Here is a 27301-nt window from a genome sequence, read left to right on the forward strand (position 1 = left end):
ACCCCAACCCTCTGGGAGCCAGGGGGAGGAAGGGAGGGGAGTGCAAGAGCAACTGCGTGGTTGTGAGTTACGGGCTGGGCTTAAAACATGACAGCAGCTGATGTTAAACCATGACATCCAGGTACCAATGACATTGTAACTTACTGTCTTGTAGACTCTTGCCAAGTGAAAATACAAAACAAATTCAGTCTTCAAAGTGTGAGTTCATGCAAATTTAAAGACTACTTGTCTAAATGTAAGTCCAACAATAAAGGATTTACTGGAGAGTAAAATTGTAACACAAAGTGGCACAAAACTTAATTATATCAAGAATATGTGCATAGGCAACTGATGGCAGCTGATGAGTTAGTGTTAGTATGCTTGCCATCCCTCTTATATGCATCTCACAGCTTTTTGGTGACAACTCTCACACCCTGACATATAGAAATATGCATCTACTGAAATATTATTGAGCCTTATTCAGTCTTGTACAGAAATTTTTCACTGAAAATACAAGAGAGAGAACAAATTATCATTGGTCTGTCATGGATAGGTCCTGAGAAACATCTCAGATACTCATCTAGAGTCCCTGTGATTTCCTTACATTGTGTGTCAATCATGTAACTGATTAATATTGACTTGATCTTCATTTAATTGCTCCTATTTAATTTTTAATTTTTCCTTTATTTCTATTTAAAGACCAGGGTAGGCAATCTGGGCATCTGTAACCCTGCAATGAATTTGACAACCAAGCTAAGCAGTTTTCAGCTGTAAAAATATTTCGTTTTTCTTTTCCATATGTGTATATATGAGGTGTTCAGTCTGAATCTAGGCAAGTGTGATCAACCACAAAGATATCCCAAAACTAATTCTTCGTATTGATGAAGATATTTGATGCAATTTGAGAAACCGGTATTTAAAGGAGTCTTCTCTTGAAGATTACATACAAACAGAAATCAAGAAGCTTCAAATCTAACTCTTTATTTTGTTCTAAATTCGTTGTAGATTAGATTTATTGTGAGGCTGAGGAGTACTTAAATGATGCTACAAAACATTAACAAAATGCCACCTAATCTGGTAGTCTCTTAAACTCCTTTGACCTGCGTGTTCTGCAGCACTATACACACACACAGAATGACGTCCTAACAAAGTCAAACTGCTTAGCACCTGTTTTGCAGCTAGAGTCTGTCAAGATTTGGTAGCTATTCGTAACCGTTCCCACTTCTGGGGTTTAATATGTTGACATGCTCAGATTGTGTCTAGCCTCACCTAAGGCTCAGGTATGGAGGAAGTGACTGTCCTCCTTTCTCCACCATGTCGGATATTCATCCAGCTTGTGGGAAAGGCAACTCTGGGAGACTCATAAAAAACTTGATTCAGATCCTTACCTTACAGTAAGTCGCTTGATCAGTAGGCCTTGAAGTACTCAGAGATCAGCACTCTCATTTTGGTTGTGGTCCTCTGCCTTTCTATTGTGATGAGTAAAAGACAAAGCAGTTCACTGACATTTGGAGAGAAGAGTTCTGTTCCTAAGAGGTTCTTCACATTGGGTGACTTTTCATGCTGTTAGACAGCAACAGACCAGGAATTTTACAGCATACAAGAGTTCACTCATTTCATCTTGGACAGCCTGTGTTTTTACGCCCGGAACATGCTAGATTAGCATGTTCTAAATGGGAATGTGAATGATGTTTGCCTTTATTGTGCAAGGTTGCACCAGCCTAGCTTTTGGGACAGCAGCTCTTCCTGACTATGTTCAATTCAAGTCCAGGGATTAACTGCAATTTGAAGTTTTACTACTAGTCTGTACATGTTTATGTTAAAAATAAGTATGATTACAGGACTTGTATAGTGATAATAAGGATAAGAAACGCATGCTAACTGAAGTCACCAAACATTTTTAAAACTAAAGTGTTTGGATGCCAAGTACTTGCTTCCTGGTAACTGGTAGTTTCAGAAAGAGCTTCCCACTACTCCAGGACAGAGAGTTCCTTGAAGTCATGTTTGTAAATAGCATGGAGATTTAGAGCTAGGAAATCAAGAGTTTGTATTTTTAAAAGGGAACGTACTGAAATGCAAAGGGTTGCCTCATAAGGGTTCAGTTTAGGACAGCAGTGTATAAACGCGCTAAGAATAATATATAGGTTCATTACAGGATCTGGCAAATTCTGGGAAGATTTTTAGCATACCGTAGAGAAAATGGTGTTTGAAGAACTGGAGAACAAAGTGTTAAATAGATTTGTCTAAAGTGTTTTACCTTATAGGTGAGGAATGGTGGGAAAAACTGATATTTTTTTTAATGTAATTTTTGGTGGGTTTACACACACACAAAAATGATAAAGCAATTGTTGGAAAACAAAGAAATTTTGACTGGTGAATGAGAATTTCGAGCTAATGACCAGGTATGGTATCAAGATTTCTGTTGGACTCCTCTTTTATTCAGTTATAATAATCTAAGGCAGAAAGCAGTTATTTTAGTTCAGCTAAATAAATAAAAAGAAAACTCCAGCGGAGCCTACTCTTGGTATTGATGGGGTAAGTTGCTGCTAGAGTTACTCTAAATTTTTCTTTCCTAAGAGAATGTTTTTACTATATTTTTACTGTATAGTTCTTTTTATAGTACGTTTTACAGTATGTTTTTTAAATATTAAAATACCACTGTCAGATAAATTACAATGAAAGTCAACTTTATAAGGAGCACGAGCCATTTTCGAATGAAGCTATAAATGTTAATTCTTACACTGCTTTAATTTTACTTGTTCTATCCCTGCAGGTTTTAGCATATTTGATCCCAGAAAGAAATCATAGAGAAACTTATCTTGCAGTGTCAGCTAGAAGTACTTCATTTGTTCTGTATCTTGCTGTCTTTGTATTCAGATAAGCCTTATTAGTTCAGAGACATTTAGTTTGCATGGATTAATAAAATTCAAGAAAGGAATTTTCAAATGAATCTCGAAAGCAAATCAGACTACGAATCAGGCTTACTTAGATGCAGAGAATGTTCTGAGAAGAAACATTACCTTATGTTGATGATAATCAGATGTATATTGTCCTCCAGCTTATTGCAGAATGAATCCCAGCATTTTGCAGTTAGTGTTCTATAAAAAGAATATTACAAAACTTGATTATCTTGTTTTTACAAACAAAGCAATAAGAACACCCTAGTTTCTCAATATCATCCACTAAGATGTTGCTCTGTTGGTGGGATAAGAGGTTATTGGGCAGCTGTGGAAATGCAGAATAGACTAAGCGTGTACTCCACTACAACATCTGCATATGAATTTGTGTGGATTGAGTTGCAAGAGGAATTTTAAAAGCACAAAGAATACAGAAAAATTTGCCCCCAGGCTCTTCATACTCTATGATGTTAAATACCAATAAAATAGATCTCTTTAGTCTCATCTACTCAGGATTTTTCCTTATGTCTTTTTTTATTATTATTTTCTAATTTGTGACAGCTAATTTAAATAATTATTATTTGAATAAGTTCCTATGCAACAAAATAGGTAATTCTATTTCCTGTAAAATGCAATCAGAAATAAACCTTGTGGGTCATAAGCAAGAACTGGGTTTCATGGAACAGAAACAGTCTTATATGTGTCTACAGTATGAATGCAGAAAGCCACGCATTACCATACCTATTCCATGAGCTGCTTCGCTTCAGGTCAGCTCCACTTCAGTGTTATGTGCTATGCTTTTGCACATACTTATTATCACACCAAAACAGCGAAGGTTCTAGTCCCAGGGTAGTGCATAGCCAGCTGTGAGATGAGGCAGAGCAAACTCCTGGCTGTTTGCCCCCATACATATGCATGTAAGACCTGACCATTAAAGCTTAGGTAGGAATTGCTAGCTGATTAAGCAGTATGATGACAGCTGAAAGTTCAGATGCCTTTCAAATGCAAAGTTCAATAAATCAGGAGTAATTTGAACCATTCAAGCACATTAGGAGGTTCTGAACTAACAGGAAAAAAAGCATGGGTACCAATGTGAGCAGCTGAAAGAAAACTTCTGTTCAACATCTATCATTAATCAAAAACCCATGTGAAAATGCATAAAAAATGTGAAGGAAAATAATTTGTTCAACAGACAGAAGACCATATCATATAGAGACAGCAGGAAAGCAATGTACTTAATACTCTGTAGTATTTGCTCAACACTGTGATGAAGATAACATACATTTACCAGTGTTTTTCCATGTTTTAAGACAGAGGAATTAGACCAACTAAGCTTAAAAGTTGTGTGGGCTACTGAATTTCCTTTTTTAATTCTCACCATTAGAAACAGTATTCACTCAAACCAGGAAGAAATTAATTATTGCTTTTTTTCTACTGTGCAGAACCTGAAGCGTGTGGCAGAGACATGGATGGATGAGTTCGCAGAGTACATTTACCAGCGACGGCCTGAGTATAGACATCTCTCAACTGGCGATATCTCTGCCCAGAAGGAACTTCGCAAGCACCTGAAATGTAAAGATTTCAAGTGGTTCATGGCTGCAGTGGCTTGGGATGTCCCCAAATATTACCCTCCAGTGGAGCCTCCACCTGCTGCCTGGGGAGAGGTAAGGAATGCACAAATTGGATCAAATTTAAGTAAGTCTAGCATTTTACATTGCAGGAAATTAAAATTATGAAACTAGATTTAGTTCCTATGATAAGTAGTGTTATTAAGGGAATTCACAGTGGTTGAAATGAGCCATTAAAATGAGGAAAAAATCATGTCTTAGCACTATGCTGTCCCTTTTATAATTCATTACAATTTTATGTGTAGAGGCCATAAGATGCATAGACAATGAGCACATGAATGTGGGAAAGAATGTGTAGCATTCATTATTGCATGTCACAAGATGAATTTAGATGCTGAGAATCACCTTAATAAAAAGGAGCTCTGAAGTCAACACTATTTTTTATGTATCCACTTACATACCTCCTCCTGTTCTTACTAGGACAATTGTATGTAGGGGGAGTTAGGTTTGCTCTGTTTCGCTCACACGTGCAAGTGTGACAATCGAAGCGTGGAAACTTTTTCTTTTAAAAGAACTGGTTTTGCTCAGCTTTTCATCTGCATTCTATGCATACTGTCATGACTGAGTACCAGTAGCAGACAAATGCAATTTCTCCTTTGGGGAATGAGGGAAGGGGGGGAGACCACCAAAGAGAAGCCGGAATCTGAGCATCACTCCAGAGTAAGGGCAAGCAAACAGCCTGATGGAACTCTCCACCTGTGCTCAAAGGTGTTCTGCATTCAGTCCTCTCTGAAGAGGAAAGCTGTAGCACATCTTGCTTTGACAGTTTGTTTTTTGTAGGAGAAATGAAAACACAAAGAGTGCAGAGGCAGAAAATTACTTCCATAGCTCTGCTGAAATTTGCAGTAGCCTTTTACCCCAAGGAGCTACAGTGCATTCACTCCATGGAAATTTGGCAATGCAGATGGTTTTTGCCTCTCAGTTCATTAAGGTTTATAAAGAAGGCTTTGCTTTTTCAGTGTATTGTGCTACTTTTAAAAACATCATAGGAATACCTGTACTGTGAATTCTGGCCTTCTCTGATTTGCTGGAGGTGTTCTTGGGGCTGAAGTTTGAAGTATGGGGTTGAAGTATTTTGACCAGAACATTTGGTAAGACCTCTCACACCTGTGCATATCCGCAGTAGTTAAGGCTGGACCATGCAGGGGGGTTCTAAACAGGTGCCTCTACTGTTCTCTACAATTCCTTTTTTAAAAAGCAAATTACCTCATTCCAAATTTAATAATAGCTTTCTGTGGTAGTAGCAGTCCTTAAGTCCTCTTTGTAAGCTACCAATTGCAGATGTTCAAGGAAATTCAGTTTACTTGTGTCTTACTGTTTGCTACTTTTTGTCAATAATGAATTCCTCTGCTGTTAAAGTTTCTTTTTACCTTTTACCTTTGCTGCTGTCCACACATTATGGGATTAATGTATACCAAGAGGTACGGATTTTATCAGTAGAAGTCAGGCTAGATCAGGTGCTGCAACTGCTACTATGATCTTCCTTCACTATCATCTTCCACATCTATACACGTGTGTCCTTGGATGACTGTGATTATGAGATGTGTAATTTCTCTGGCCAGCTGAACAACCCTTAACCAGAGGGTCTAAGTAGAATAGATTGTGATTCAGGTATTCATTCTTTTTTACAGCAGTATTAATATCCTCTTTGCATAAAAGCAAGACTTTGACAAAGGAAACAAAAAATCTTAGCAGTAGAATCAAATCTGTACCTTAAAAGTACTTACTGAGCTTTTAGGAAGGAAGTGCAGACCAAAGGCTTTCTTTTTTCCTCTAAAATGTACTTTCTCTTAAACAATGAGAAGTTTCAGCCTTACTACTCAATTTTTTCCTGAGACTGTCATTTTCCTATGAAGTCTTAATTAATTTGTTGGCACTTGCAAGATACTTGAAAAAACTTGAAGGTCAATGGCTGTCATAATTAGAAGCTGAAAGAGGAAAACAGACTGTGTGTTACTGCTTTGTAAGAATCAAGCAGCTCCAGAAACCTTGCCGATTATACACACCAGAAGTCTGTGCCAAGGCTGTCATTTAGTACCCTCTCTGCTTCCACTTGGAAAGACTTTATGTCTGCTTGTCTATGCCAGTCTGAGGAAGAATAAACAATGAGCTACTCAGACGATTTTTGGCTCCAGTATTTTGTTATCTAGCTAGTAAAAGCATGTGGTGGGAAAGCAGGCATCTCATAAACAGCCTCTGTACAACTCCTTTTTTGCGAATGCATTTATTTAAAATGTGACCCTCTACATTTCTTGACCAAGTCTCTTCATAATGGAAAAGAAGGAAATTTGAAAAACAAACCCCATTCTTCTTCACTATGCTTGTCATGGCCTTATCTCTTCTGCATGTTTCTGCCTTTTGTCCTTTGTGGCTGGCAGTGTGCATGTTCCCTTGATATCCTGTTCTGCCTCTTAACGTCTCAAATACGTGTAGTAAAGCAATGTAACAGCAAATCCAGACAGAATAAGCCTAGTGAGACTGTCAGTTTTGCGTCTGGGTGAGATAACTATTCTTTCCTCTCCCACCATGGAAAAAATGAAAGTTTTCAATTAGGTTTTGTTCTTACCCTTCTGAATATATTGGGAAGTATGCTACATGTTGAAAAACAGTAATACCCATCCCATTCTCTTTCTAAGACAGAATAATTTATTTGTAATGTGTATTTGAAATCCTGTTGAAGGAAGTTAAAACAATAGCTTCATTAGGTGAGATTTGGACACCCAATGTTTTCTTAGGAAGTATTCATGAATCTGCAAGCTGTGATCCAGCATGAATATACTGTGCAGATATCACAGCTTCCAACAATATCTTTGAAAATACATTTTACAGTAAATCAATCATATAATGTCAGCCATTGTTATTTATTATAGACTGCTGTAAAAAATGTTTTATTCAGTCAAAAGGGAAATATTTAGGCTTGGTTTCATTTGCTGTTACAGGAACTTGTGTCCTGGGTTCAGCAGTAGCAGTCATTTTTCTCCTTCTCAGTAGCTGGTGCAGTGCTCTGGTTTTGACTTTCGGCCTGGGAACAGCGCTGATAACACCAATGTTTTTAGTTGCAGCTCCGTAATGTTTAGTCTGACCAAGGACTTTCTGAGTCTCATGCTCTGCCAGGGAGGAGGGGAAGCCAGGAGGAAGCAGAGACAGGACACCTGACCCAAACTAGTCAAGGAGATATTCCATACCACAGCACATCATGCCCAGGATGTAAAACTGGGGGCAATTACCCGAAAGGGCTAGATCACTGCTAGGTCGGGCTGGGTATCAGTCGATGGGTGGTGAGCAGCTGTATTCTCTTCCCTTTTTACTTCCCTTATCATTATTATTGGTGGTGGTAGCAGCAGTGGTTTGTGTTATACCTTAGTTACTGGACTGCTCTTATCTCAGCCTGTGGGAGTTACATTCTTTCGATTCTCCTCCCCATCCCTCCTGGAGCAGGAGGGGAGCAAGGGGAGGGAGTGAGAGAGCTAGCTGCGTGGCTGGGCTTAAACCACGACAACTTGTTATTCAATGACTTAATACACAGCAAGTCTTTCAGTCACTGCGTTATTGCTGAGCTGTAGGACCTGAAAATACTTCTTTCTCAGTCCCAAACTTGCAGATTTTACAGAAGTGTTTTACAGCACCGGCATGAAAACATCACCCATGAAGTTAAGTCAAGCAGCACATTTGAAAAAGGATTAAAGCTTAAGAACTCACTAACTTCTCTTTTGATAACTTCCTTTTTTTAAAGTGTCATACTCATACTCCTAATGAGTCAATCTGAGCCCACCAAGTGTCACACGTCTTTTGTACAAAAGCAATATAACCAGCTATTCCCCACCCTGCACAGAGCAAGTGCTGCACACAGCTGGGCTGTTCAAATTCTTTCATCGGGATCAATGTCGTGCTGAATAACAGAGTCCCCTGTTTCTTCAGTGAGGTCTTTGGCAGCACTTGGCTCCTTTTAACTTTGACTTTTCCTTTCTATGGCTCACACAAAAGATAAAAACTTTTAAAATTACTATGTATCAGTTGACAGGAAAGGTGGCTCATTTTTCCATATTTGATCTGTAGACACTGATGGCCCTAGGCTTATCTGAGAATGTAAGCTAAAACTGGCTGTAAGTGCTGCTCAAATGAAAAAAAAAAAAGCAATATAAATGGACACTGCTAATGTCTTTGAAGAGCTACAGACACTTTCTTATTTGAGCCGTTAAGTCAGATGTATGGAAAGCATTATGTAAACTGATAGCACCAGGGTGCCTCTCTTGTTGATGTACTAGGGCACCATAAGGATGTCCCAACACCATCTCCACATTCATCATTCTAACAGATGACCGTATTAAACATGAATTTGAGTTTAGATTTCTATGCTTTCCCACTTCTTGCTTTTGGCACAGACAGTTTTGTGCTGTGATGAGCAAGCAGGTTAGCTCCTTCCCCATCACAGTGCCAGCGAGCTAAACTACTCTCAAGGCCTGGCCTGCACTGGAGAAAAGTCTTTTTAACATGGGCTGGCTAACGTAGAGCATGCAAGCTGTAGTTTTAACATAAGTTCACCGCTTTTTTGTAAAACCCGGATTACTGTATCTAGGCTTACCCAGCGGCTTCCCCTTATGGCTTTCTACCTCATTTACAGCACAAGAGTCAGATATTACACCAGCAGAAATCCCACCCAGGTGACTCATCTTAGTTTCACGAGCATCAATGGAGCACTAAGAAGCCTGTATGTACATCCTTGCTCAGACACCTCCCTTGTAAAACAGGGAGAAAACAGACCCCTTAGGGTTTGTATTCTCTGTGTTCTCAAACCTTATCCACTCTCCATAAGAACCACAGGACCCCATAGTCTTAGTATCTCTCCCAACACGTGTTAGGATGGCATTTCAAGAACTAAATATGCCTGACTTAGATGTTGTGTCCCATGATTTTCTCAGGATGTCTAATTCTGAAACAGCCTTTAAGATCACCACTAACCATCCTTGTTAGTCCACACAGACTCCTTGAAAGCCTGCTTTTCCCGTATAGCTGTGTGTACAAATGACAGCATAAGGTTGAGCAAGTAAGCTTTCTATGTAGCAACTCAGTGCCCTTCCTGCATGGGTGATAAAATCTGCCTCCTGTTCATACCCAGTCCCTGCAATTTCCCAAATGCAAGTGTCAGAAATATGAGTGTATTAGGATCACTAGCTGTTTCTTTTCTAGTTGTAACTCATCACCTCAGAAATTTAAAATCCATTGTGCTGTGTGACTGAAGACAAGGCAGTTCAAATGCATATTGATGTATAAATGAGAAAAAAAGCCTCTCCTTACTCTGCTTCTGCTTTCCTTCTTTTGTCTGTAAAAGCATCTTAGGGGATTTGCAGGCTGTGTGGTACTGGTGCTCGGCAGAATGTTCCCCATGGCTCTGGCAGCAGCATGATGGCTCAGTTCAATTTCTAGCAACTGCCAAGGCCACACAGAAAAAGCCAGAGAACAAAAGCACAGACTTGACTGAAATGCCTGTATTGCAAAAAGAAAATGAGAAACAAACCATGACCCCTCTGCAGTGGAAAGGAAGGATACAACAAAAAAAAGATGAGCTAACATGTAAGCTGCAACAGACTAGAGGAAGAACTAATGCAAGGAAACCTTCCAGGAGCAGAGGGAAGAGGAGAGGAAATAAAGAACAGGGAAGACAGATTCCAGCAGTGAAGGAACTAAATGTAGCTTTAGCCCAAACCTTTTCCAGAAATGTGTTGGACACATTTGCTGCATAGTCCAAATGACTGAGAATGGGATGGAGTTATGCTAATCAAGACAAAATTATGAAAGCCCTTTAATCCAATAAGCATTCATTGGATGTGGAGTATATTCACCATCATTTTATAGTTCTGAATCACATAAATATACCCCAACTATTAATGGCAATTGTTAGCAGCTCCATTTTAATTAGCTCTCATGTTCTAAGAACAGAACTTATGTATCATTTAATTTTGTATTAAGCCAGAAATCTTTATTTATGCAAATTTAAGTGCACTGAGAAATGATCGAACACTCTTAAAAAAATTATACTTGAAGTAGGTATTTCACATAAAACTTTAAGAATATGAAATTAAAATCTGTTCCCCTCATTAATCTTTCCAGTCTCTCTTGCTGAGTGATATGAAAATGAAGGCAGGATTGTTGAGAACTAATTATTTTTCATCCTTCTTTTTTCGGTTAACATGATTCTTTGTACTACGGAGCTGCTCAGTGCAGTTTCTGCATCTGGTGGTGTGTATGAAATGCTAGTGGCTTACCTCACCTATAGCAATTTTTACTCTATTAAAAACAAGCAAAATTACCCTAGAGATTGGCTTGTCTGAGTTTTAGAAGAATACTACTCTGAGATCTGGTGAAGGTTCTTGGAGCCAGTCACTCAAACGAATGCTCCCCTATTATTTGCCCTGTCTGCTCTTTTCTAGGCTAAGCAAATGTAGCTCCTAAAAACTTTCCTGAAGGTGACTTTTGTACATCTTCTCCACTTCTTGTTGCTTTCCCATCTGTCAAACTGTTGCTTAGATCATGGTGAACAGACTCGATTCCAGTCCTCCCAGAATCAGAAAATGGGCAGAATAGCTCTCTCATGTGCCTTGCAAGCAAGAGAATTGCTTCTCCTTGCAATGTTTTGTGCTATGCTGAGAAGTTTTCCATCTTTTGGATGTGTATGAGGTATGCAGTTGCAATGTTTACATTTGTCTAACATAATATGGCAACGATACTGACTTCTGAAATATTTTCCGTGGAAAAATACATGTCAACTCAATCTCCATTTAGCATTTAGCTCTTCTTTTTTTTAATTAAGGATCAAAGTGGTGGCTAGAATGTTAAAATGCGCACCTGCTTTCTATACATTATATATAAAGTATTTGTGTATGTTTCTGTGCATGTATGTGCACTTTGATTACTCAGTTTTCTGTGTATCTCATTGACAGGGTAAGTATTTTAAGAAATCCTCTTTGTTCTGGAGGTATCTGAAGGAATTTTCAATAGCCCAGCTAAAGTACTTAAGGAGAAATGTGCATGTATTTGCACAGTAAATTAGGATCTCACACCTTTTGGTGGCAGCGGGCAACCTACCCCTTTTCAACCCAGTCTTTCAAAACATACACGTGGCAGCAGTGGTACATAACTGTTACGACTGATGGTCACAGATTAATTATGACTCCCTTGCTTCTGTCTCAAAAACGAGATTTTCCTTTTAAGAGTAAGTTACACTGCAGAGTGTTTGCAGAACTCATGCAGACAGCGCAAGGAGCCTCCATGGGTAAGCATACTTTCAGCACAGGTTTGAGGAATACTTTTTTGATTTTATGGACTTAGGGCACTAGTGTGTGACCTTATCTACAACAGTGTTACTGTGTCAAAGAACAAGGATTGGAACAGGGTGTGCCTGGTTCTTTAAGAAATACAGCTCCAAAGCCTGTGAGGAGCTCATACGGGAATAATTTCCTCTTAATACAGTTGATCTCTCTTGCTCTGGTAGGAGCAGTCAGACCAAGCTTTCAACCTCTGAGACTTTTTTCTCTCAGTTTCTTTGCATGAAAGTATTTCATACAGACCTACCTTTCATAGAATAGAATCATAGAATAGTTAGGGTTGGAAAGGACCTCAAGATCATCTAGTTCCAACCCCCCTGCCATGGGCAGGGACACCTCAAACTAAACTATCCCACACAAGGCTTCATCCAACCTGGCCTTGAACACCGCCAGGGATGGAGCACTCACAGCCTCCCTGGGCAACCCATTCCAGTGTCTCACCACCCTAACAGGAAAGAATTTCCTCCTTATATCCAATCTAAACTTCCCCTGTTTAAGTTTGAACCCATTACCCCTTGTCCTGTCACTACAGTCCCTGACGAAGAGTCCCTCCCCAGCATCCCTATAGGCCCCCTTCAGATACTGGAAGGCTGCTATTAGGTCCCCACGCAGCCTTCTCCTCTCCAGGCTGAACAGCCCCAACTTCCTCAGCCTGTCTTCATACAGGAGGTGCTCCAGTCCCCTGATCATCCTCGTGGCCCTCCTCTGGACTTGTTCCAGCAGTTCCATGTCCTTTTTATGTTGAGGACATCAGAACTGCACACAATACTCCAGGTGAGGTCTCACAAGAGCAGAGTAGAGGGGCAGGATCACCTCTTTCGACCTGCTGGTCACGCTCCTTTTGATGCAGCCCAGGATACGGTTGGCTTTCTAGGCTGCGAGCGCACACTGCTGGCTCATGTTCATTTTCTCTACCCCTGTTCATCAGTTCCGTAGCCCCATCATAGAAGGCCACCAAATTGGTCAGGCAGGATTTCCCCTTACTGAAGCCATGCTGGCTGTCACCAGGCACCTTGTTGTTATTTCATGTGCCTTAGCATGCTGTCCAGGCGAATGTGCTCCAAGACTTTACCAGGCACAGAGGTGAGACTGACTGGTCTGTAATTCCCCGGGTCTTCCATTTTCCCCTTCTTGAAAATGGGGGTTAGATTTCCCTTTTTCCAGTCGTCGGGAACTTCACCTGACTGCCATGATTTTTCAAATACGATGGCCAGTGGCTTAGCAACTTCATTTGCCATCTCCTTCAGGACCCGCGGATGGATTGCATCAGGTCCCACGGACTTGTGTGCGTTCAGGTTCTTCAGATGGTCTCAAACCAGATCCTCTCCTACAGTGGGCCCAAGGTCTTCATTCTCACAGTCCCTGTGCCTACCTTCTAAGACCTGGGTGGTGCAGTCAGAGCCTTTGCCAGTGAAGACCGAGGCAAAGAAGCCATTCAGAACCTCAGCCTTCTCCAAATCCTGTGTAGCCAGTTCTCCCGAAAGCTTCCTCAGGGGGCCTATTTTGTCCCTAGTCTGTTTTTTGTTTGCTACGTACCTGTAGAATCCCTTCCTGTTATCCTTAACATCCCTGGCTAGGTTTAATTCTAACTGGGCCTTAGCCTTCCTAACCTGGCCCCTAGCTTCCCGGACAACATCCCTGTACTCTACCCAGGGTGCCTGTCCTAGCTTCCATTTTTTATAAGCCTCTTTTTTCCTTTGAATTTTCCTAAGCAGCTCCTTATCCATCCAGGGAGGTCTCCTGGCCCTCCTGCTGCACTTCCTTCTAGTTGGGATGCAGCACTCCTGAGCTTGTAGCAGGTGATCCTTGAATATCAACCAACAGTCTTGGGCCCCCCTGCCCTCCAGGGCTATATCCCATGGAACCTTACTAAGCAGGCTCCTGAAGAGGCCAAAGTCTGCTCTTTTGAAGCCCAGGGCAGTGAGCTTGCAGCACGCTCTTCTCACTGTCCTGGGGATCTCAAATTCGACCATCTCATGATCGCTGCATCCAAGGCTGCCCTGGAGTACCACATTCTCAACAAGCCCTTCCCTGTTGGTGAGCACAAGGTCGAGCATGGCACCTCTCCTTGTCGGCTCCTCCATCACTTGCAGAAGGAAGCTGTCCTCCACGCAATCGAGGAACCTCCTGGATTGCTTGTGCCGTGCAGTGCCATCGTTCCAACAGATGTCAGGGTGGTTGAAATCCCCCATGAGAACAAGGGCCTGCAAGCGTGAGGCTTTTCCCGTCTGTCTGTAGAGTAAATTGTCAAACAGAAACTTTGCTGCTTCTAAACCTGCTCCCCCAAAAAAAATAGTTCAATGAAGGACATGGTCCTCTACTCTGCAAAAAACGGTTCCCACCAGTTTTATGTAATGGTCAGTCTGAAATCCTTCAGAGGTAGACTCAATGTTGGAAGCCCTATTCCGCAGCCTGATGTAATGATGTGAAATGTTACTGCTTGGTTTTGCAGATACGAAATGTGGCAGCCAACCTCTGTGTGGACAGTAAACATGGAGCCACAGGGACTGAGCTGAGGCTGGACATCTGTGTAAAGGATGGCTCAGAACGAACATGGTCACACGAACAGGTATTTTAACAGCAGAAGGAGAAAAGCAGTGTAAAACTCTTGCTTCTCCAATTTCTAAACATTTCTCTGAGGGCTTTTCCTTATCCTAAGGCAAAGGAATGCAGGGTGTCAAAATAATCTGTGAATTATTGCTGATCTTTATGGTTTTTACAAACTACTCTTTATCATAACCTCAGAAACTCCAGCGGCCACCTGGTCTGGGTATTAGTCTTAATTTCCAAAATGCCCAAACTGCTTTTTGGTGCGCCATTCTCACCACTGTGTCATGAAAACATGTTGGTTTTGGTTCAGTTACCTGAAAGTATTTTAAATATAGTACCTGGACTTGTAAAGCTCTAGTGGTAGACTGCCTTTATGCTTTCATTTCAATAAGTTCTGTAAGTGGTTATATTTTAAATGAATATGAGACAAAAGCAAGATGAATGGGTAAAAGCTAGAAAAAAAGCATTTCAGAAAGACAGGGAATGATAAAGATTCAAAAAAAAAAAGCTTTTATCTAGGTAAAAATATATTAGCTCTCAGGAGAACGGGGGAAAAGAGCTCTGATTTGTACTCATTGTGAGTGCCATAGGAAAGGGGTCGTGACCCAAAGGCTATGGGTCTGGCCAACCTGAGCAAAAAGAATCCAGATGAAAAGTACAACCTAACCATTTATTAGCAATTTTAGTGAGCATACCTTTCACAGGAGAGGTCCCAGATTAGAAAAAATTCCCAGTGCTTAGGAGAAAAATTGACCTAGCAGTCACACATGGCACTTTGTAAAAGCTTAAAAAGCTCAGGAGAGGGGGGTTCTAAGGGGTATTTGAAGTGCTGAGGTCAAGAAATCCTTCTCTGAGGACACTCAGAAATGCAGGGGTAGAGATGCAAGTGCCTGAAATGGAGAAGCTGAAGGATGATTGCAGCTTAGGGAAGTGCCAACATGGGAAAAAGAAAGTTACTGAAAGAAGACTTCTTCACATAGCTACCAAAGATGTAGCACAGTGATAGGATGCCAAGACTAGATAAATATAATCCTGTTTGTTTATGAAAGACAGCCAGTAATTCAAGCAATTAATTGAAAGAAGTTGGATGGTCCAGACTTGATCATCACAGTGCTTTCTGGCTTTAAAATCTGCAAACCTGAAGAGCTCCAGACCTTTCTCAGAAGGGAGGGAGTCATGTCCTGACAGACATGAGAGAAAGGAGGGAAGAAAACTGGATGAAAAGGTGAGAAAAGAAAAATTTAGCAAGGAAAGCAGAACAAAGGGAGACTTGAAGTATCCTTTGAAACAGTAAATGCTTGAGAGAAAGGGCAAGGGGTGCAAAGGGAGAAGGATATTAGGGAGAAATCCGTGTTTCAAGTGTAATCCAGTGCGTTGCAAGGTTTGGGATCAGACTCCATATAAAGGTCTCATACTATACTAATGAGAAAAAGCAACTTCATTAAAATAGGTAGGGTTAAGTGAGAGGAGTTCAATCGACCAGTTCAGATCATAGAACCAGAGCTAGCCTCAAGCACATCCATGCTTGAACTGCGCTCCAGGACAGCATGAGTTGTTTCTGCCAGGTTGGTGGGGGAGCAGCATGTACCTTCTTACTGTGGAACAGCAGGGAAAATACTGCCAGGGTACACCACTTCTCCCACCTAAGCAGTGTGGCTGGGTTGGGAAAGATCCATTTGCTGCTCAGTTTGGTGATTTCTCAGGGGCTGCTGTAGATGAGGGACTGGGTGGTGGGCACTGCTGAATGCTGCTCCTGAGGCTATTGCAGCTCCAGGTAAGCAAATGCAAACACACCCAAAGGCAGCTTAATTATGCAGCTGTTTAGCTATTGAACCCTCAAAGCAAGCTGTTTTCTTTTGTTTCAACTCGTTTGTTGTGGCATTGTGTGTTAAAATCTGGCCCTAGGTTGGTGACAGTTGATAGAAGTGTGGTTTAGATTGGTATATTTTGATGAAATTCCTTGATTCATGTTCCGTCCCAAAAGCTGAATATTACCTGCAGTGTGTGTGGGACCACAGTCTAATAAATCATCTCCTGAGGAGATGAGGTCTTCTACTTGCAACATAGTAAGCTGTGAAGATGAACTTTGTTAAAGAGTGCTTGGGAACAAGGGCTGAACACCTGACCGACCCTCAGAGCAAGCTCCTTATTGCTTATGTATTTTTAGTTTGTTGCCTACGTGGTTTTCACATATGCCAGTAGAAACTATCAGCATTAATGAAAATATCAAGCATTTTATTATCATATTGCAAATAGCTTGGATTGACACTGAGCTGCTTTTGTAACTTGTGGTATAAATTGACAGAGATCACTGCACTTTCTCTAAACTTCTCCAAAACTAAAACACAAAAGGGAAGGAAAGGGGCAGGAGGATAGGCTGGACAGAGCCTTGAGTGACATGGTTTAGTGTTAGGTGTCCATGCCCATGGCAGGGTTTGGAACTAAATGATCTTAAGGTCCTTTCCAACCCTAACTAATCTATGACTCTAAGATAGCACAGTGTGGTGTTCTTCCAATTCTGTCTGCCCAAGAGCTAACTTCAGGGAAAACTGGGTCTCTGCTGGACTGATAACCAGCAGCAAAGGAAAATGACGGGTATCACTCTCCCTGCTCAAGTGCCCCAGCCTGGCCAGGGAGTGAGGTGAACAGGCATCATCTCCAGCACATCCCAGCAAGCAGCTGTGCAGCCTGCTGAGTTTTTCTTCTCTGCCTGGAGGTATAGTTCAGGTCAGGGTGCAGTTCTGAAACGTGGCATTTCCTCTGTGCTGGGCACATGTTGTCCACTCAAGTCTAACCCATAGTCAAAGCACAATGCCAGCTGACGGACCCCAGCCAGGCAGCAGGTAATTGAGCGATGTTGTCAGGCTGGGAAGCATTAACATTATCAAAAGGGCCTTTGTCCTATATACAGTCCCAAGCCAGTGGCTGTATCAGGCAATCATTCTTCAGGCCCTGTGCCAATTATACATGACGCTGGAAAGCTCTGTTTTCCCCAGATACTGTGTGACAAGGCTAGGCTGCATGAAAAGCTGAAGCATGAGGGCTGAGTGGTTGCTTGGATGCAAATGCAGATGATGGGGCTGTTTTATGGGCTCTGTGGTGTGGGAGAAGGCAGAGGAAGAGAATGAGCATCCGCTGGGACAGAAGGTTTCTTGGGTGCAGCATGGAGCAGTGAACAGCAGCCTGGCAAGTTGCAGGTTATCACCAGCCTGCTGTTTGTCAATAATGTGTCTGGAAATGTAGGTGCAGCCTTGTTGCAAATCAAAAAGCAGACAGGAATGAATGAAAGGGTACAAAAAGGTTCATCCATTTCTCATAAAATCACAGGTGGCTCCTAACAGCTTAGGTTGAAGGAACAACAAAATCCAAAGTGACGGTGGCAAAGCAGAGCATTGTGTAACTCAGGACTTCAGCTAATAACATGTAACATTGTGGCACATTAGGCAGTGGAGAATTTCTATCACTTTTAGTGTTAACTAAAGAAAATTGGCTGTGAAATGGAGAATAGCTTAGAATTATGAGATTGGAAGGACTGCAGACCTTCAAATTTTGTTTGTAATTACAAAATCTTAACATTAATTAGGTGTATGGAGAAGTATAACCTTTTTCTGATCAATTGTTTTTCTCTTCTCTTCGTCCTAAAATTTATTTTATAATAGTATCACTAGGGAGAAGATGTGCTTCTTGACTTAAAATGAAACTGTTTTACAAAACAGGAGGCTAGGAAGGAGGCAAAGAATCTGTGCTAGTGTAAACATTGAGATCTACTATTGCACAGATCCTGGTTTTCAGTGAAAGGGATCAGAAAACCCCTGTCTGTTACCACATCTTGACTTTCAAACAGGACACGGCCCTGGCAGTCTTCAGAAACCACACAGGACTGGAAAGAGATAGCCTGAATCAGTATGACCTGATGTAAGGGCTAGCTTGAGCCTTTCAGGTGTAGCGATGCATTCAGTGGGATGGTAACTGCTGGGCCAAGGTCCAAAGAGCAGAAGGAATTGGCCCCTCAGCTCACCAGTCATGCACAGAATGAGAAATTAGGAGAGCCACCCACTGGGAAAGATGAGGAATGTCCTGCAAGAGGATCCCTGTCTTGTAGTAGTGATGGGAGTGAGAATACTGCAAAACCACTGTTCCACAGAGTTCCTCTAGGTATTTGTTATTCATCGTTTTGAACTCCAGGTTTATTACTTGGCTGTAGAAAGGTACAAAGTAAGAGAAAGAAATGTCTTTTGTTGCTTTTTCCTTAAGGGAAAATTATCCCGGGTTTCTCTTTTTCTACAGAAACAGCAGTGTAGCTTTTTTCTGTACCAAATCTTCTGTCTTTGCTTGTGAAATGATCTTATGTTTGTAGGGCATCCATGACGCTGGTTCCAGGAAACATGAAGAAACGCAGAAAAAGACTTAACCTTTTAAAAAGCAGAGATTGCTTTGAAAATGAAGTTAAAGTCCACTGTCCATTGCATTTTGCTTCAGATAAATGTAAAATGAACTCTTGGAGAAAGAATAAAGAAGCAGGACACAGGTGTAGATAAAGAAAATGCTGTCTAGAAAACCTGTAATGCTGAAGTAAATAGGGAGCAACAGCAGTAAACAGAGGGAGCAAGAGCTTACAATAAGACACACAATTAAAAAGGCAAATATTCAGATATATGCTTGTATTTTGTGCTTGCAGGCCAAGGCAAACAGTAATGCCTCTCAAATGAGGCATTTGGAGGATGGTACAGCATTGAAGGATGCAGCTTGTTTCAAAGCTGTATCTTTTAGAAGGAACACAGAAAGAAGATAGCTATCACAATGAAAGGTTTAAAACTTGGGAACCACAGCAGAAGTATTCAGAGTCAGACTCACACTACACTGAGTGTGATTTGTAGATACTGATTCTACATGGGAATGTACAGATTGCAAGGAGCAGGGTGCTAGGTAAGGGCTGAAAAGATCCTGAGATGGGGTAGGTGCGGTGCTGGAGGCAATGTGAGCACAGTATCAGGAGCTGCCTCTCCGGCTAATGAGCCTGCATGCAGTTCCGCATGAACCTTCACAGCTCATTTAGAAAGAGCTTCACTTTATCAATGTTATGTTTCAGTTTATACTATGGAAAATCAAAAGTCATGCAGAAAGACTAAGAATAGCACTGACATCAAAAAGGAAAAAAAAGGAGGGGGGAAAGGGAGAGAATAAAACCTCACAGCTCTCAGCAGAGCTTCTAGGTAGTAATTTACAACCTGCAACCCGTTTTCTGCAAGGATTAGTCCATGGGAGAGGAAAATGCACTCTGCATCTTTAAATCTGGTGCTGTCAGACCTGTCACCTTCATCTGATGATTGAAAGACTGCAGTGTCAAAGCATTATTTCAGACAGCTGGTATCTAATTGAGAAAGATGCCTCTGTTAACTGTGACCCTCCATGATTCCTCTCAGGCAGTAAGAGAAAGGTCTTTAACAAGCTGCCTGTAGGTCGCAAGTCTCGCAGTAGGAAGATGAAATTCATTTAACATGTGTTGTTTAGGGAAGACAGTTGAGAGAGGGTATGCTAACAGTTTCCCATATAAACAGAAGGAAACTGTTCATTAAACATGGGAACGATGCTGTGATGGGAAGGTCTCTCTAGGTAGCTGCTTCAGACCCGAAGAGCTAGAGGAGCATCACTAGGAGAGACTTTCTGAGTCCTAAGTAGCTGTAGTTCTACTGCAGACCAGTGATGCTTTAACTGGGGTAACTAAAGGCTTTAATACAGCATATCCGCTCTCACCTGCACTGTACTGTGTCACCAGAGATTTTTTAATTCCTTGCTGTAGGGATTGTACCTTCCTGGGGTATATTCCACGCTGGCACTGATGCACTTCAGTTAAGGCATTTGGCATCACTGAATCGTACACAGGAAGGATCAAGCTTTGTTTGTGGTTTTAAACGTTTTTCACTAGTAATATAGCATTATATTGCCTGATTGTTTTTCTAGCTCTTCACTTTTGGTTGGAGAGAAGACATCCGCCCTGGAGAGCCCCTTCACACCAGGAAGTTCTGCTTCGACGCCATTTCGCACAGTAGCCCTGTCACACTGTATGACTGTCACGGGATGAAGGGAAACCAGCACTGGAGCTATAGGAAGGTCAGAGGTTCAGACTGTCTTGAGCCTATATTCAGTTTAACACAGACTTGTATTTTTCTGCCAGAGAGCTTCTGTTTTAAAATTCACCCCATCTTATTCTAATTTAATTTTGTGGTAATCTCTCTCAGGTATATTTCTTTTAAGCATTCTGCTGTTTAGGTCAAATTTAAGTGGAAATTAATCTGATCCAGCTCGGAGGGTATCTGTGTTGGATCGGTTCCCTGAAAGGTGTTTTGCCATTCTGACATTTCAAGATGCTTGTGATATTTTAACAGGGGTGCTGCTTCAAATGTTGTCATTGAATGTAACAGCAGCAAGAAATGCTGCTCATGAGTTAAGTATTACAATCTTGCATTTTAAGATCTTAAAAGATTTTGAAGATCATTAAGATCTATATTTTAAAGATTTTAAAAATCTCTCGTTAAAAAAAAAAAATACACCCAACATAAAAAGCACTGCTGTATGCCCAAAGAAAGCCAGAGTTTATAAAGATAAGCAGCTTAGACACTGCTTTGATCTGCTGAGTTTCAGCCTATTTTTATAAATCACTGGAAACAAAAGGTCAAGCTGGAAACTGTCAGAGCCTCATTTAGGGTAAAGTCTTGGTAATGCTACCAAGTTGTTGTTAAGGTTTTTTACAAGATTAATCAGCAAGTTGTAGGATAAAGACATGCCTTTCTTTGAAGTGCTGAAGATTCCTGTTACACATCTTTCACTTTTCTTTGACCACTGTGCCTTGTCCACCACCTTGTTTAAACTGAAACCAAAGTGCCAGGAATTGGTCTTTGTCAGATAAACCTCAATACTGCTTTCTAGTTTGAAATTATATATAATAGAAAACCAATTTGGAACCATTAAAAATAGGTTTGCCCTCACCCTTTTTCTGAGTGCCTACTTATCATCCTGTGCCTTTTTACACAACCTATATTGAAATTGGAGCTCCACCACAAGATTTTCCAGAACCATAATCCCTTTGAAACTGAAGTATTATTTCTAATAAAGTCAGAATGTATGGGCCAGATATTTAAAGGATATAAATCATTGTGGCTGTATTGATGCATATCTGGCTTTATAATGACATAATAATAACTTCTTGCTTCAGAACCCTTCTGATTTATCTTTTTACCTACCCAAGCTGCAAGGAAGAAGCTTTCATACCTTTAGCACTTCATTGGTGCTTAATGTAGCCAGTTCACAAGACAAAATTCAGGTCTGAAGCTGCCCTCTCTAAGGCTCATCTCCTTTGATGAGGACATAATACAGCAAATAACTAAAACAAAAATGACTTCTGAAAAAGATACACTGTGAGTTCTATTAAATTCTCTTCACAGCTTCATTTTTAATTTCCAGAAGGCTGACAAGGCTGATATAAAAATTCTCAATGCAAGGCAAGCATTTCCATCTCAACAAGAAACACCACAGAACTTTGTTATGATGGAAGTACTGACACAGTCTTAACTGTAATACCAACCTGACAGCAAGCTGATTAGTTTACATAAACCTTCAAATAAAGAAATGACATTGGAATAATAGAATTATGTATTCATGGTTTTCTTTAGGCTTAGTTTTAGTTTGGCTACACAGGAAGTGTTTTTTATTGTTTCAGTTAGTCTATTTCCTCAGGTACAGAGCAGATTTACCCTAGAGGTTTTTGGTGGTACAGCTATATCTCCAAAATCCTGGTGATATAATCCTTACCTGATTTTGAAAGCATCTTGGCAACAGAATTTACAGTGGCATCTCCCCCCCAAAAAAAAAGAAAATAAATGGATGTTATATTGGTTTAACTGCATCTGTACTAGATACTTATCTGGAGGATGGTATGCAACTAAAATTATACCCTAAGTAAATATGAGTAGTAGTCTGGTTAAGCAAGAAGTGCCTCCTTTTAAAAACCAGAAAGCAAGTCAACAACTCTGCTCTGTTCTCTGCACCACTTACAGACACTGTAACTTCCTAACGGTCACGTATCCATCCTGGAAACAGTTTTTAGGAAAAATTACCTTGTTTGTCCACTATTTCATAAGCTGCTTAATAGGAAGTGTTTCTTACCTTATGATGTCATACTGTTCCTACAAAACCAGAAGATAGGAGGTTTCCATTCTTTTAAGAATGAGTCTCTTCTCATAATCATTTGCATCCTTGAGCCTTTGGTAAGAAGAAGTTAGGGCTGTGAAATGATTACAAAGTGCTATTTGAAGCCAGGCACTGTTTTAAGATTCCATATTCCTACAGCATAGAAACCCTAGCAACCTGTATTTGGATACTGACAAATAAAAACAGATTAAATATTTTATTGGCAAGTAGAATACATTAATATTTTACTTTGGGTAAGGAGTACTCTTCTGAAAAAAAAACCCATCCAGCTTATTCCCATTACCTGCACTTTGTTTTTTATTGCAGTGCAGCCTCAGAGTGTGCAAACTGCGTTCTTTACAGATGAATGAAACCAAAACCACCACTAATAGACGTCAGAAAACTGTTCTTACTCCCATACTGCTTGAAGTACATCTGAGACACTATTTGAAAGTTTAGTAAGCCTGTGATATTAAGTAATCAATTCTTTTAGGACCAATCCAAAGTATTGGTCTACAGACAAGTATACCCTTAAGAAAACCCTGTAAGAAGCAATGGAGTAAAATAAATCCAGGTAGTACTGTAAACATGACTGAGGGTTGGAAATACAAGAAAGTGAGTTTAATACTGGCAAAAAAAAAAAATAAATAATGACACCATAATGGTGCTCCCATCAATGACAGGAGCAATGTGAGAAATTAGAGAAATGTAAAGAACCTGAAATTATTAGAGGTGTGGGAGAGCAGTGGCTTTCCAAGCTAAAGCCGTTTCTTTGACTCTATTTGAGGTTCCTAAGCATGTCAGAGCCAAAGTTCAACAGTGCTTACAAATTCCCATTCCTCCCGGTGAAGGGATATGGCTCTGGCTTTCAATGTACCACCATTCTGGATTGACAGGTAATACAATGATTGTGATAAAGTATGATTCAATTTATGTGCCTTAGGCCCATTAGTGCTGTTTGCAGAGTGCAAGTATCCAAGAGAGGGCTGATTTAGTATGTCTTTAAAAAGAAACAATTGTGTGAAATCAATTTCATTATACGGTGATTCTACCCTGAGCCCAGTGGTTATGATAGACGCTATACTGACAACATCAAAAGCTGTGCCCAGAAAGAACAGCATGGTTTGCTCATACTCTCCTGACAGCTTCAGGGACAAACTGTAAGAGTAAGTTCACTGTTCACGCAGTAGGTGCATAGATTATTTCCTTAGACAACCAAAGACATGTCATTGTGATAGTGGCTTTTATCATGTAGACATGTGTCCTACTGAAACTGTGCTGGGGCTACCAACTAATTTCAGATAAACTACTGCAGCCACCAGCTGATAATGACTTCCAGTCGCTATTGACCTTGGCCATCGTTATAGCAGTGACCTAGAAGAAATGAAAGACTCTGTGCCTCATTACCAATCCCCTGAACTGTCAAGGCCCATTATCTTACGGAGAAGTTTCTCCTCTTGCAAATAATCTTAAGCCTGCCTTCATGCAGAAGGGAAAAAAAATCACTCTGCTGTTTTCAGATTTTAGAAGTGTCTCCACAAGAGTTCTTGTGGGTTTTTTTATATTAGTGTAAAGAAAAATTTATATATTTCTCTCAGAAACTCCTTTCTGGCATGCATGCAACTGTTACGCCTTAAAGTCCTGAGTCTGTCCCCATTGAAATCTGTGAGAGCAGCAGGCTTTGACCTTAGGTCAGCGTAAACTTGAGATAATAAATTAATAGAACTTTGCCAGAAGTTTTTGCAGAGTGGTAACCGTGTCCATGCTCTTAAAAGACACTCTTCTCTCAGAGTAACCAGACTGTCTGAAAGAAAGCGCCAGCAATGCTTCACTCAAAAGATGCATCCCCTGGACATTTCTGTGAGAAGAGCCCTAGGTCCCTTCAGAAGGCTGGAGTGTTTTTCATAGCACGCTTCTTCTGTGCTGAAGCTGCTTCCTTTCTTCCTGTACCAGCTGTCCTATTAAAGCTTCTACTGTTCCAACCTTGGCTTCCTAATAGCTTGGCTGACCTTCATGCCCAGCTATAAGGCAAGGAAAAGCAGATGCCACCTTCCTCCAAGGCCACACAGCAGGCCTGGTGGCGGTGGCACAGACAGTGTGTTCTGATTTTGGGCAGTGCCAGGACAGGAGGAGCTGACAAGATGAAAACAGGTGCCTCACCACCCCATAGGATTCTTGGGAGACCTTGCGGGCCTGCCTCCTAGTAGGGACATGACTGCCATTTGCACATGGCACAGGTAGCCCCTTCTTGCAAGCTGTAGTATCCTATCTGCTCCCCTCCTAGGACAAAATGGAGCATGATGGAAAGGACTCCACCCATTTGGTTGAGTCCTGTCAGCTTTGATGTCATCCCTCTGAATTACAGCCTTGTGTGTGTTTACCCACTGTTTGGGGTGAAGGGCAGATGGTGGAGGTGAAAACCAGGGTTTGCAAAAGTCAGATGTAACAGCAGCACCCTCAGACATAGCACAAGATGCTTTTGACCTCTCTTAGTTGCATGCTAATACCAAAGAAAGACATTGTGCATTACCAGTGTTTTGCAACCCACAAAATCCATTTCAGCTCTCCTAAACAAAGAACCCCTCCCCCCCCCAAAAAAAAAAACAAAAACAAAAAAAACCCAAAACCTTTTTATTTTTGTCTTCAGACTTCTTTGTTGAATGTAGGGTATTTTTAGGTAAAGAGAAGCTTCTGTATGATTATGATTGTTGCTCAGCATTCAGAGCACTTGGGTGAGTTTTTAATCAATTGCAATTTGACAGGGTTTTTTTTTTCACTCCCCCTCTCACAAACTGGGCAAGCAGGCACATCCTGGATTAGTATTAAAATACTGGCAGGGCATGTTTGGCACAAAGGCGAAAAGCCTGGATGTGGTTTACCGAAAGTGATCTCAAATTTATTTCAACAGATACAGTAAAGGTATAGTCCCTGGAAACTTTCAAGCCGTCTAATCACTCCCACATCTGTCACTCTCAAACACTTGCCTACATGAACTAAGTACGTTAAAACTACCCAACCCACATATACCAGTTGCTTGTCTGGGTAATTTATGCTTTACCAAATATTCACAGTCAGGTTACTTGTTATTTGCTAAGTTTATGAAGCAAAATTAATAAAGCAAAATTAATAAAGATAATAATATAAATATCCTTTTTAAAGCAACTTAATCCATGCTTATCCTCCAAAAGTCTCCCTAGGGAGCTAAAACAGTGTTAGGATTCCCTTCTTATTAGGAGCGAGCGTATTTCAGTGGCAGGTCTTATCAAGGCCATGGGCAGTCTGCATTTCAGGGGGTGAGAACTGAGACCATCAGTCTTGTGTCCATCTGTCCATCTTACCACTTCAGTTAATAATTCATTTTTAAGACTTTCATCAAGTTGAAGAGCATCCATTTTCCAGAGAGATTGCTACAGATCCTCCTACCCAGAGAAACTGGCAGAAACAAATCCAAACAAAAAGAAAAACTTGAAAGCAACCCACCACTTCTCAGGTTCAGACATTTAAATAGGCGCCAGGCAAGTACATGATATGCAAAGATTATTAAAAGACATTCTGGTTTTTTATTATATTATGTGGTTGTTAGTTAACAAGAAGATGTCTCCTCGTTCTTTCTTGAGTCTTCCATTTCATGAAGGATAATAACCCAAGGGAAAAAAGAAACCACTCCATTCTCTACAGCTTCCTAAGAATAGCTGTGGTTATTGCACAAGTTTAGTGTACAGAAACCGCAGAATCATTTCAGATAGGGCTGTGTTAACCCATGTTCTGTAAAATGAGAACACTTCCAATGACTTGGCATTTGCTACTTAATTCTAATTTCTTTTTTCGTTCCTGTAGGACAAAACTTTGTTCCATCCGGTAAGCAGCAGCTGCATAGATTGCAACCCAGCCGAGAAGAAGATTTTCATGAACAGATGTGATCCTTTATCTGAAACTCAGCAGTGGATTTTTGAACATATTAATAAGACTGTTTTAGAAAAATTTAACAGCAAGGCCAGTTCCTAGGGGAAAAAAAAAAAAAAAAAGAAACTTAAAAAAAAGAGAAACAATGAACACACCCAATTCCGTACAGACTGCAGACTACACTTTCGCCAGCATCTGGGTCAAAGGAGTCAGGAATTAAATTTCCTAGATCCAGGAAATCTGTTCTGAGGATTAAGAAAATGCCACAGCAAGGCTGTCCTTGTGGATGTACAGTATCTGGAGAACTTGGCCAAGAGCCTCACCGGATGCTGCTGAGAACTTCAGGCTGAAAATTCCCTTGCTGGTCGAGGGAAAAACTTTGTTTAAAAACTGTTTAAAAGTACTCCAAGTTAATAAAGTAAAACAAAACTCGAGTTTCTCAGGTCAAATCCTGCTGTAGTGAGTAGCTCAGAACAGATGCTATAATTTGGGATGGGTATATCATGTGCATGATGGCTACAGGAACCTGAAGAAATACCAGGTTTTAGAATTAAACATGCTGGTAGAAGAATAATGATGTCCCAGCAGTCTCTAGACAAGATATATGCTCTGTTGACATTCTCTTAATAAAAGGTTGGGTTAAGCAGGTTTAACCTTCAGAACTGCTGCAATTAATTTTAAATACCTCCCTTTTACAGTCCATTCATTACCAGAATAGGAACGTTAGAAATCTTAGGGTCTAGGATTACATTGTAGTGAAGCATGAAATAAACCGTAAGGTTTTGCCCTCACATTTCCCCCCTTCAGGACAAAAGGTAAAGCAATCAAATTTCTA

General features: G+C 40.7%; 1 protein-coding gene across 3 annotated transcripts in view; it reads left to right on the top strand.

The window, feature by feature from the left end:
• Positions 1–26900, top strand: part of GALNTL6 (polypeptide N-acetylgalactosaminyltransferase like 6) — a 463438-nt gene extending 436538 nt beyond the window's left edge. For all 3 annotated transcript variants that reach the window (XM_065665243.1, XM_065665244.1, XM_065665245.1), the window contains 4 exons: positions 4319–4540; positions 14279–14395; positions 20338–20487; positions 26401–26900. In XM_065665243.1, the coding sequence (XP_065521315.1) occupies positions 4319–4540; positions 14279–14395; positions 20338–20487; positions 26401–26568 (657 nt within the window). In that variant the 3' untranslated portion in view covers positions 26569–26900. The remainder of the gene's footprint in view (positions 1–4318; positions 4541–14278; positions 14396–20337; positions 20488–26400) is intronic.
• Positions 26901–27301: the final 401 nt, after the last annotated feature.

The sequence above is a fragment of the Lathamus discolor genome, chromosome 1 (genome assembly GCF_037157495.1).
Source record: "Lathamus discolor isolate bLatDis1 chromosome 1, bLatDis1.hap1, whole genome shotgun sequence".
Classification (NCBI taxonomy): domain Eukaryota; kingdom Metazoa; phylum Chordata; class Aves; order Psittaciformes; family Psittacidae; genus Lathamus; species Lathamus discolor.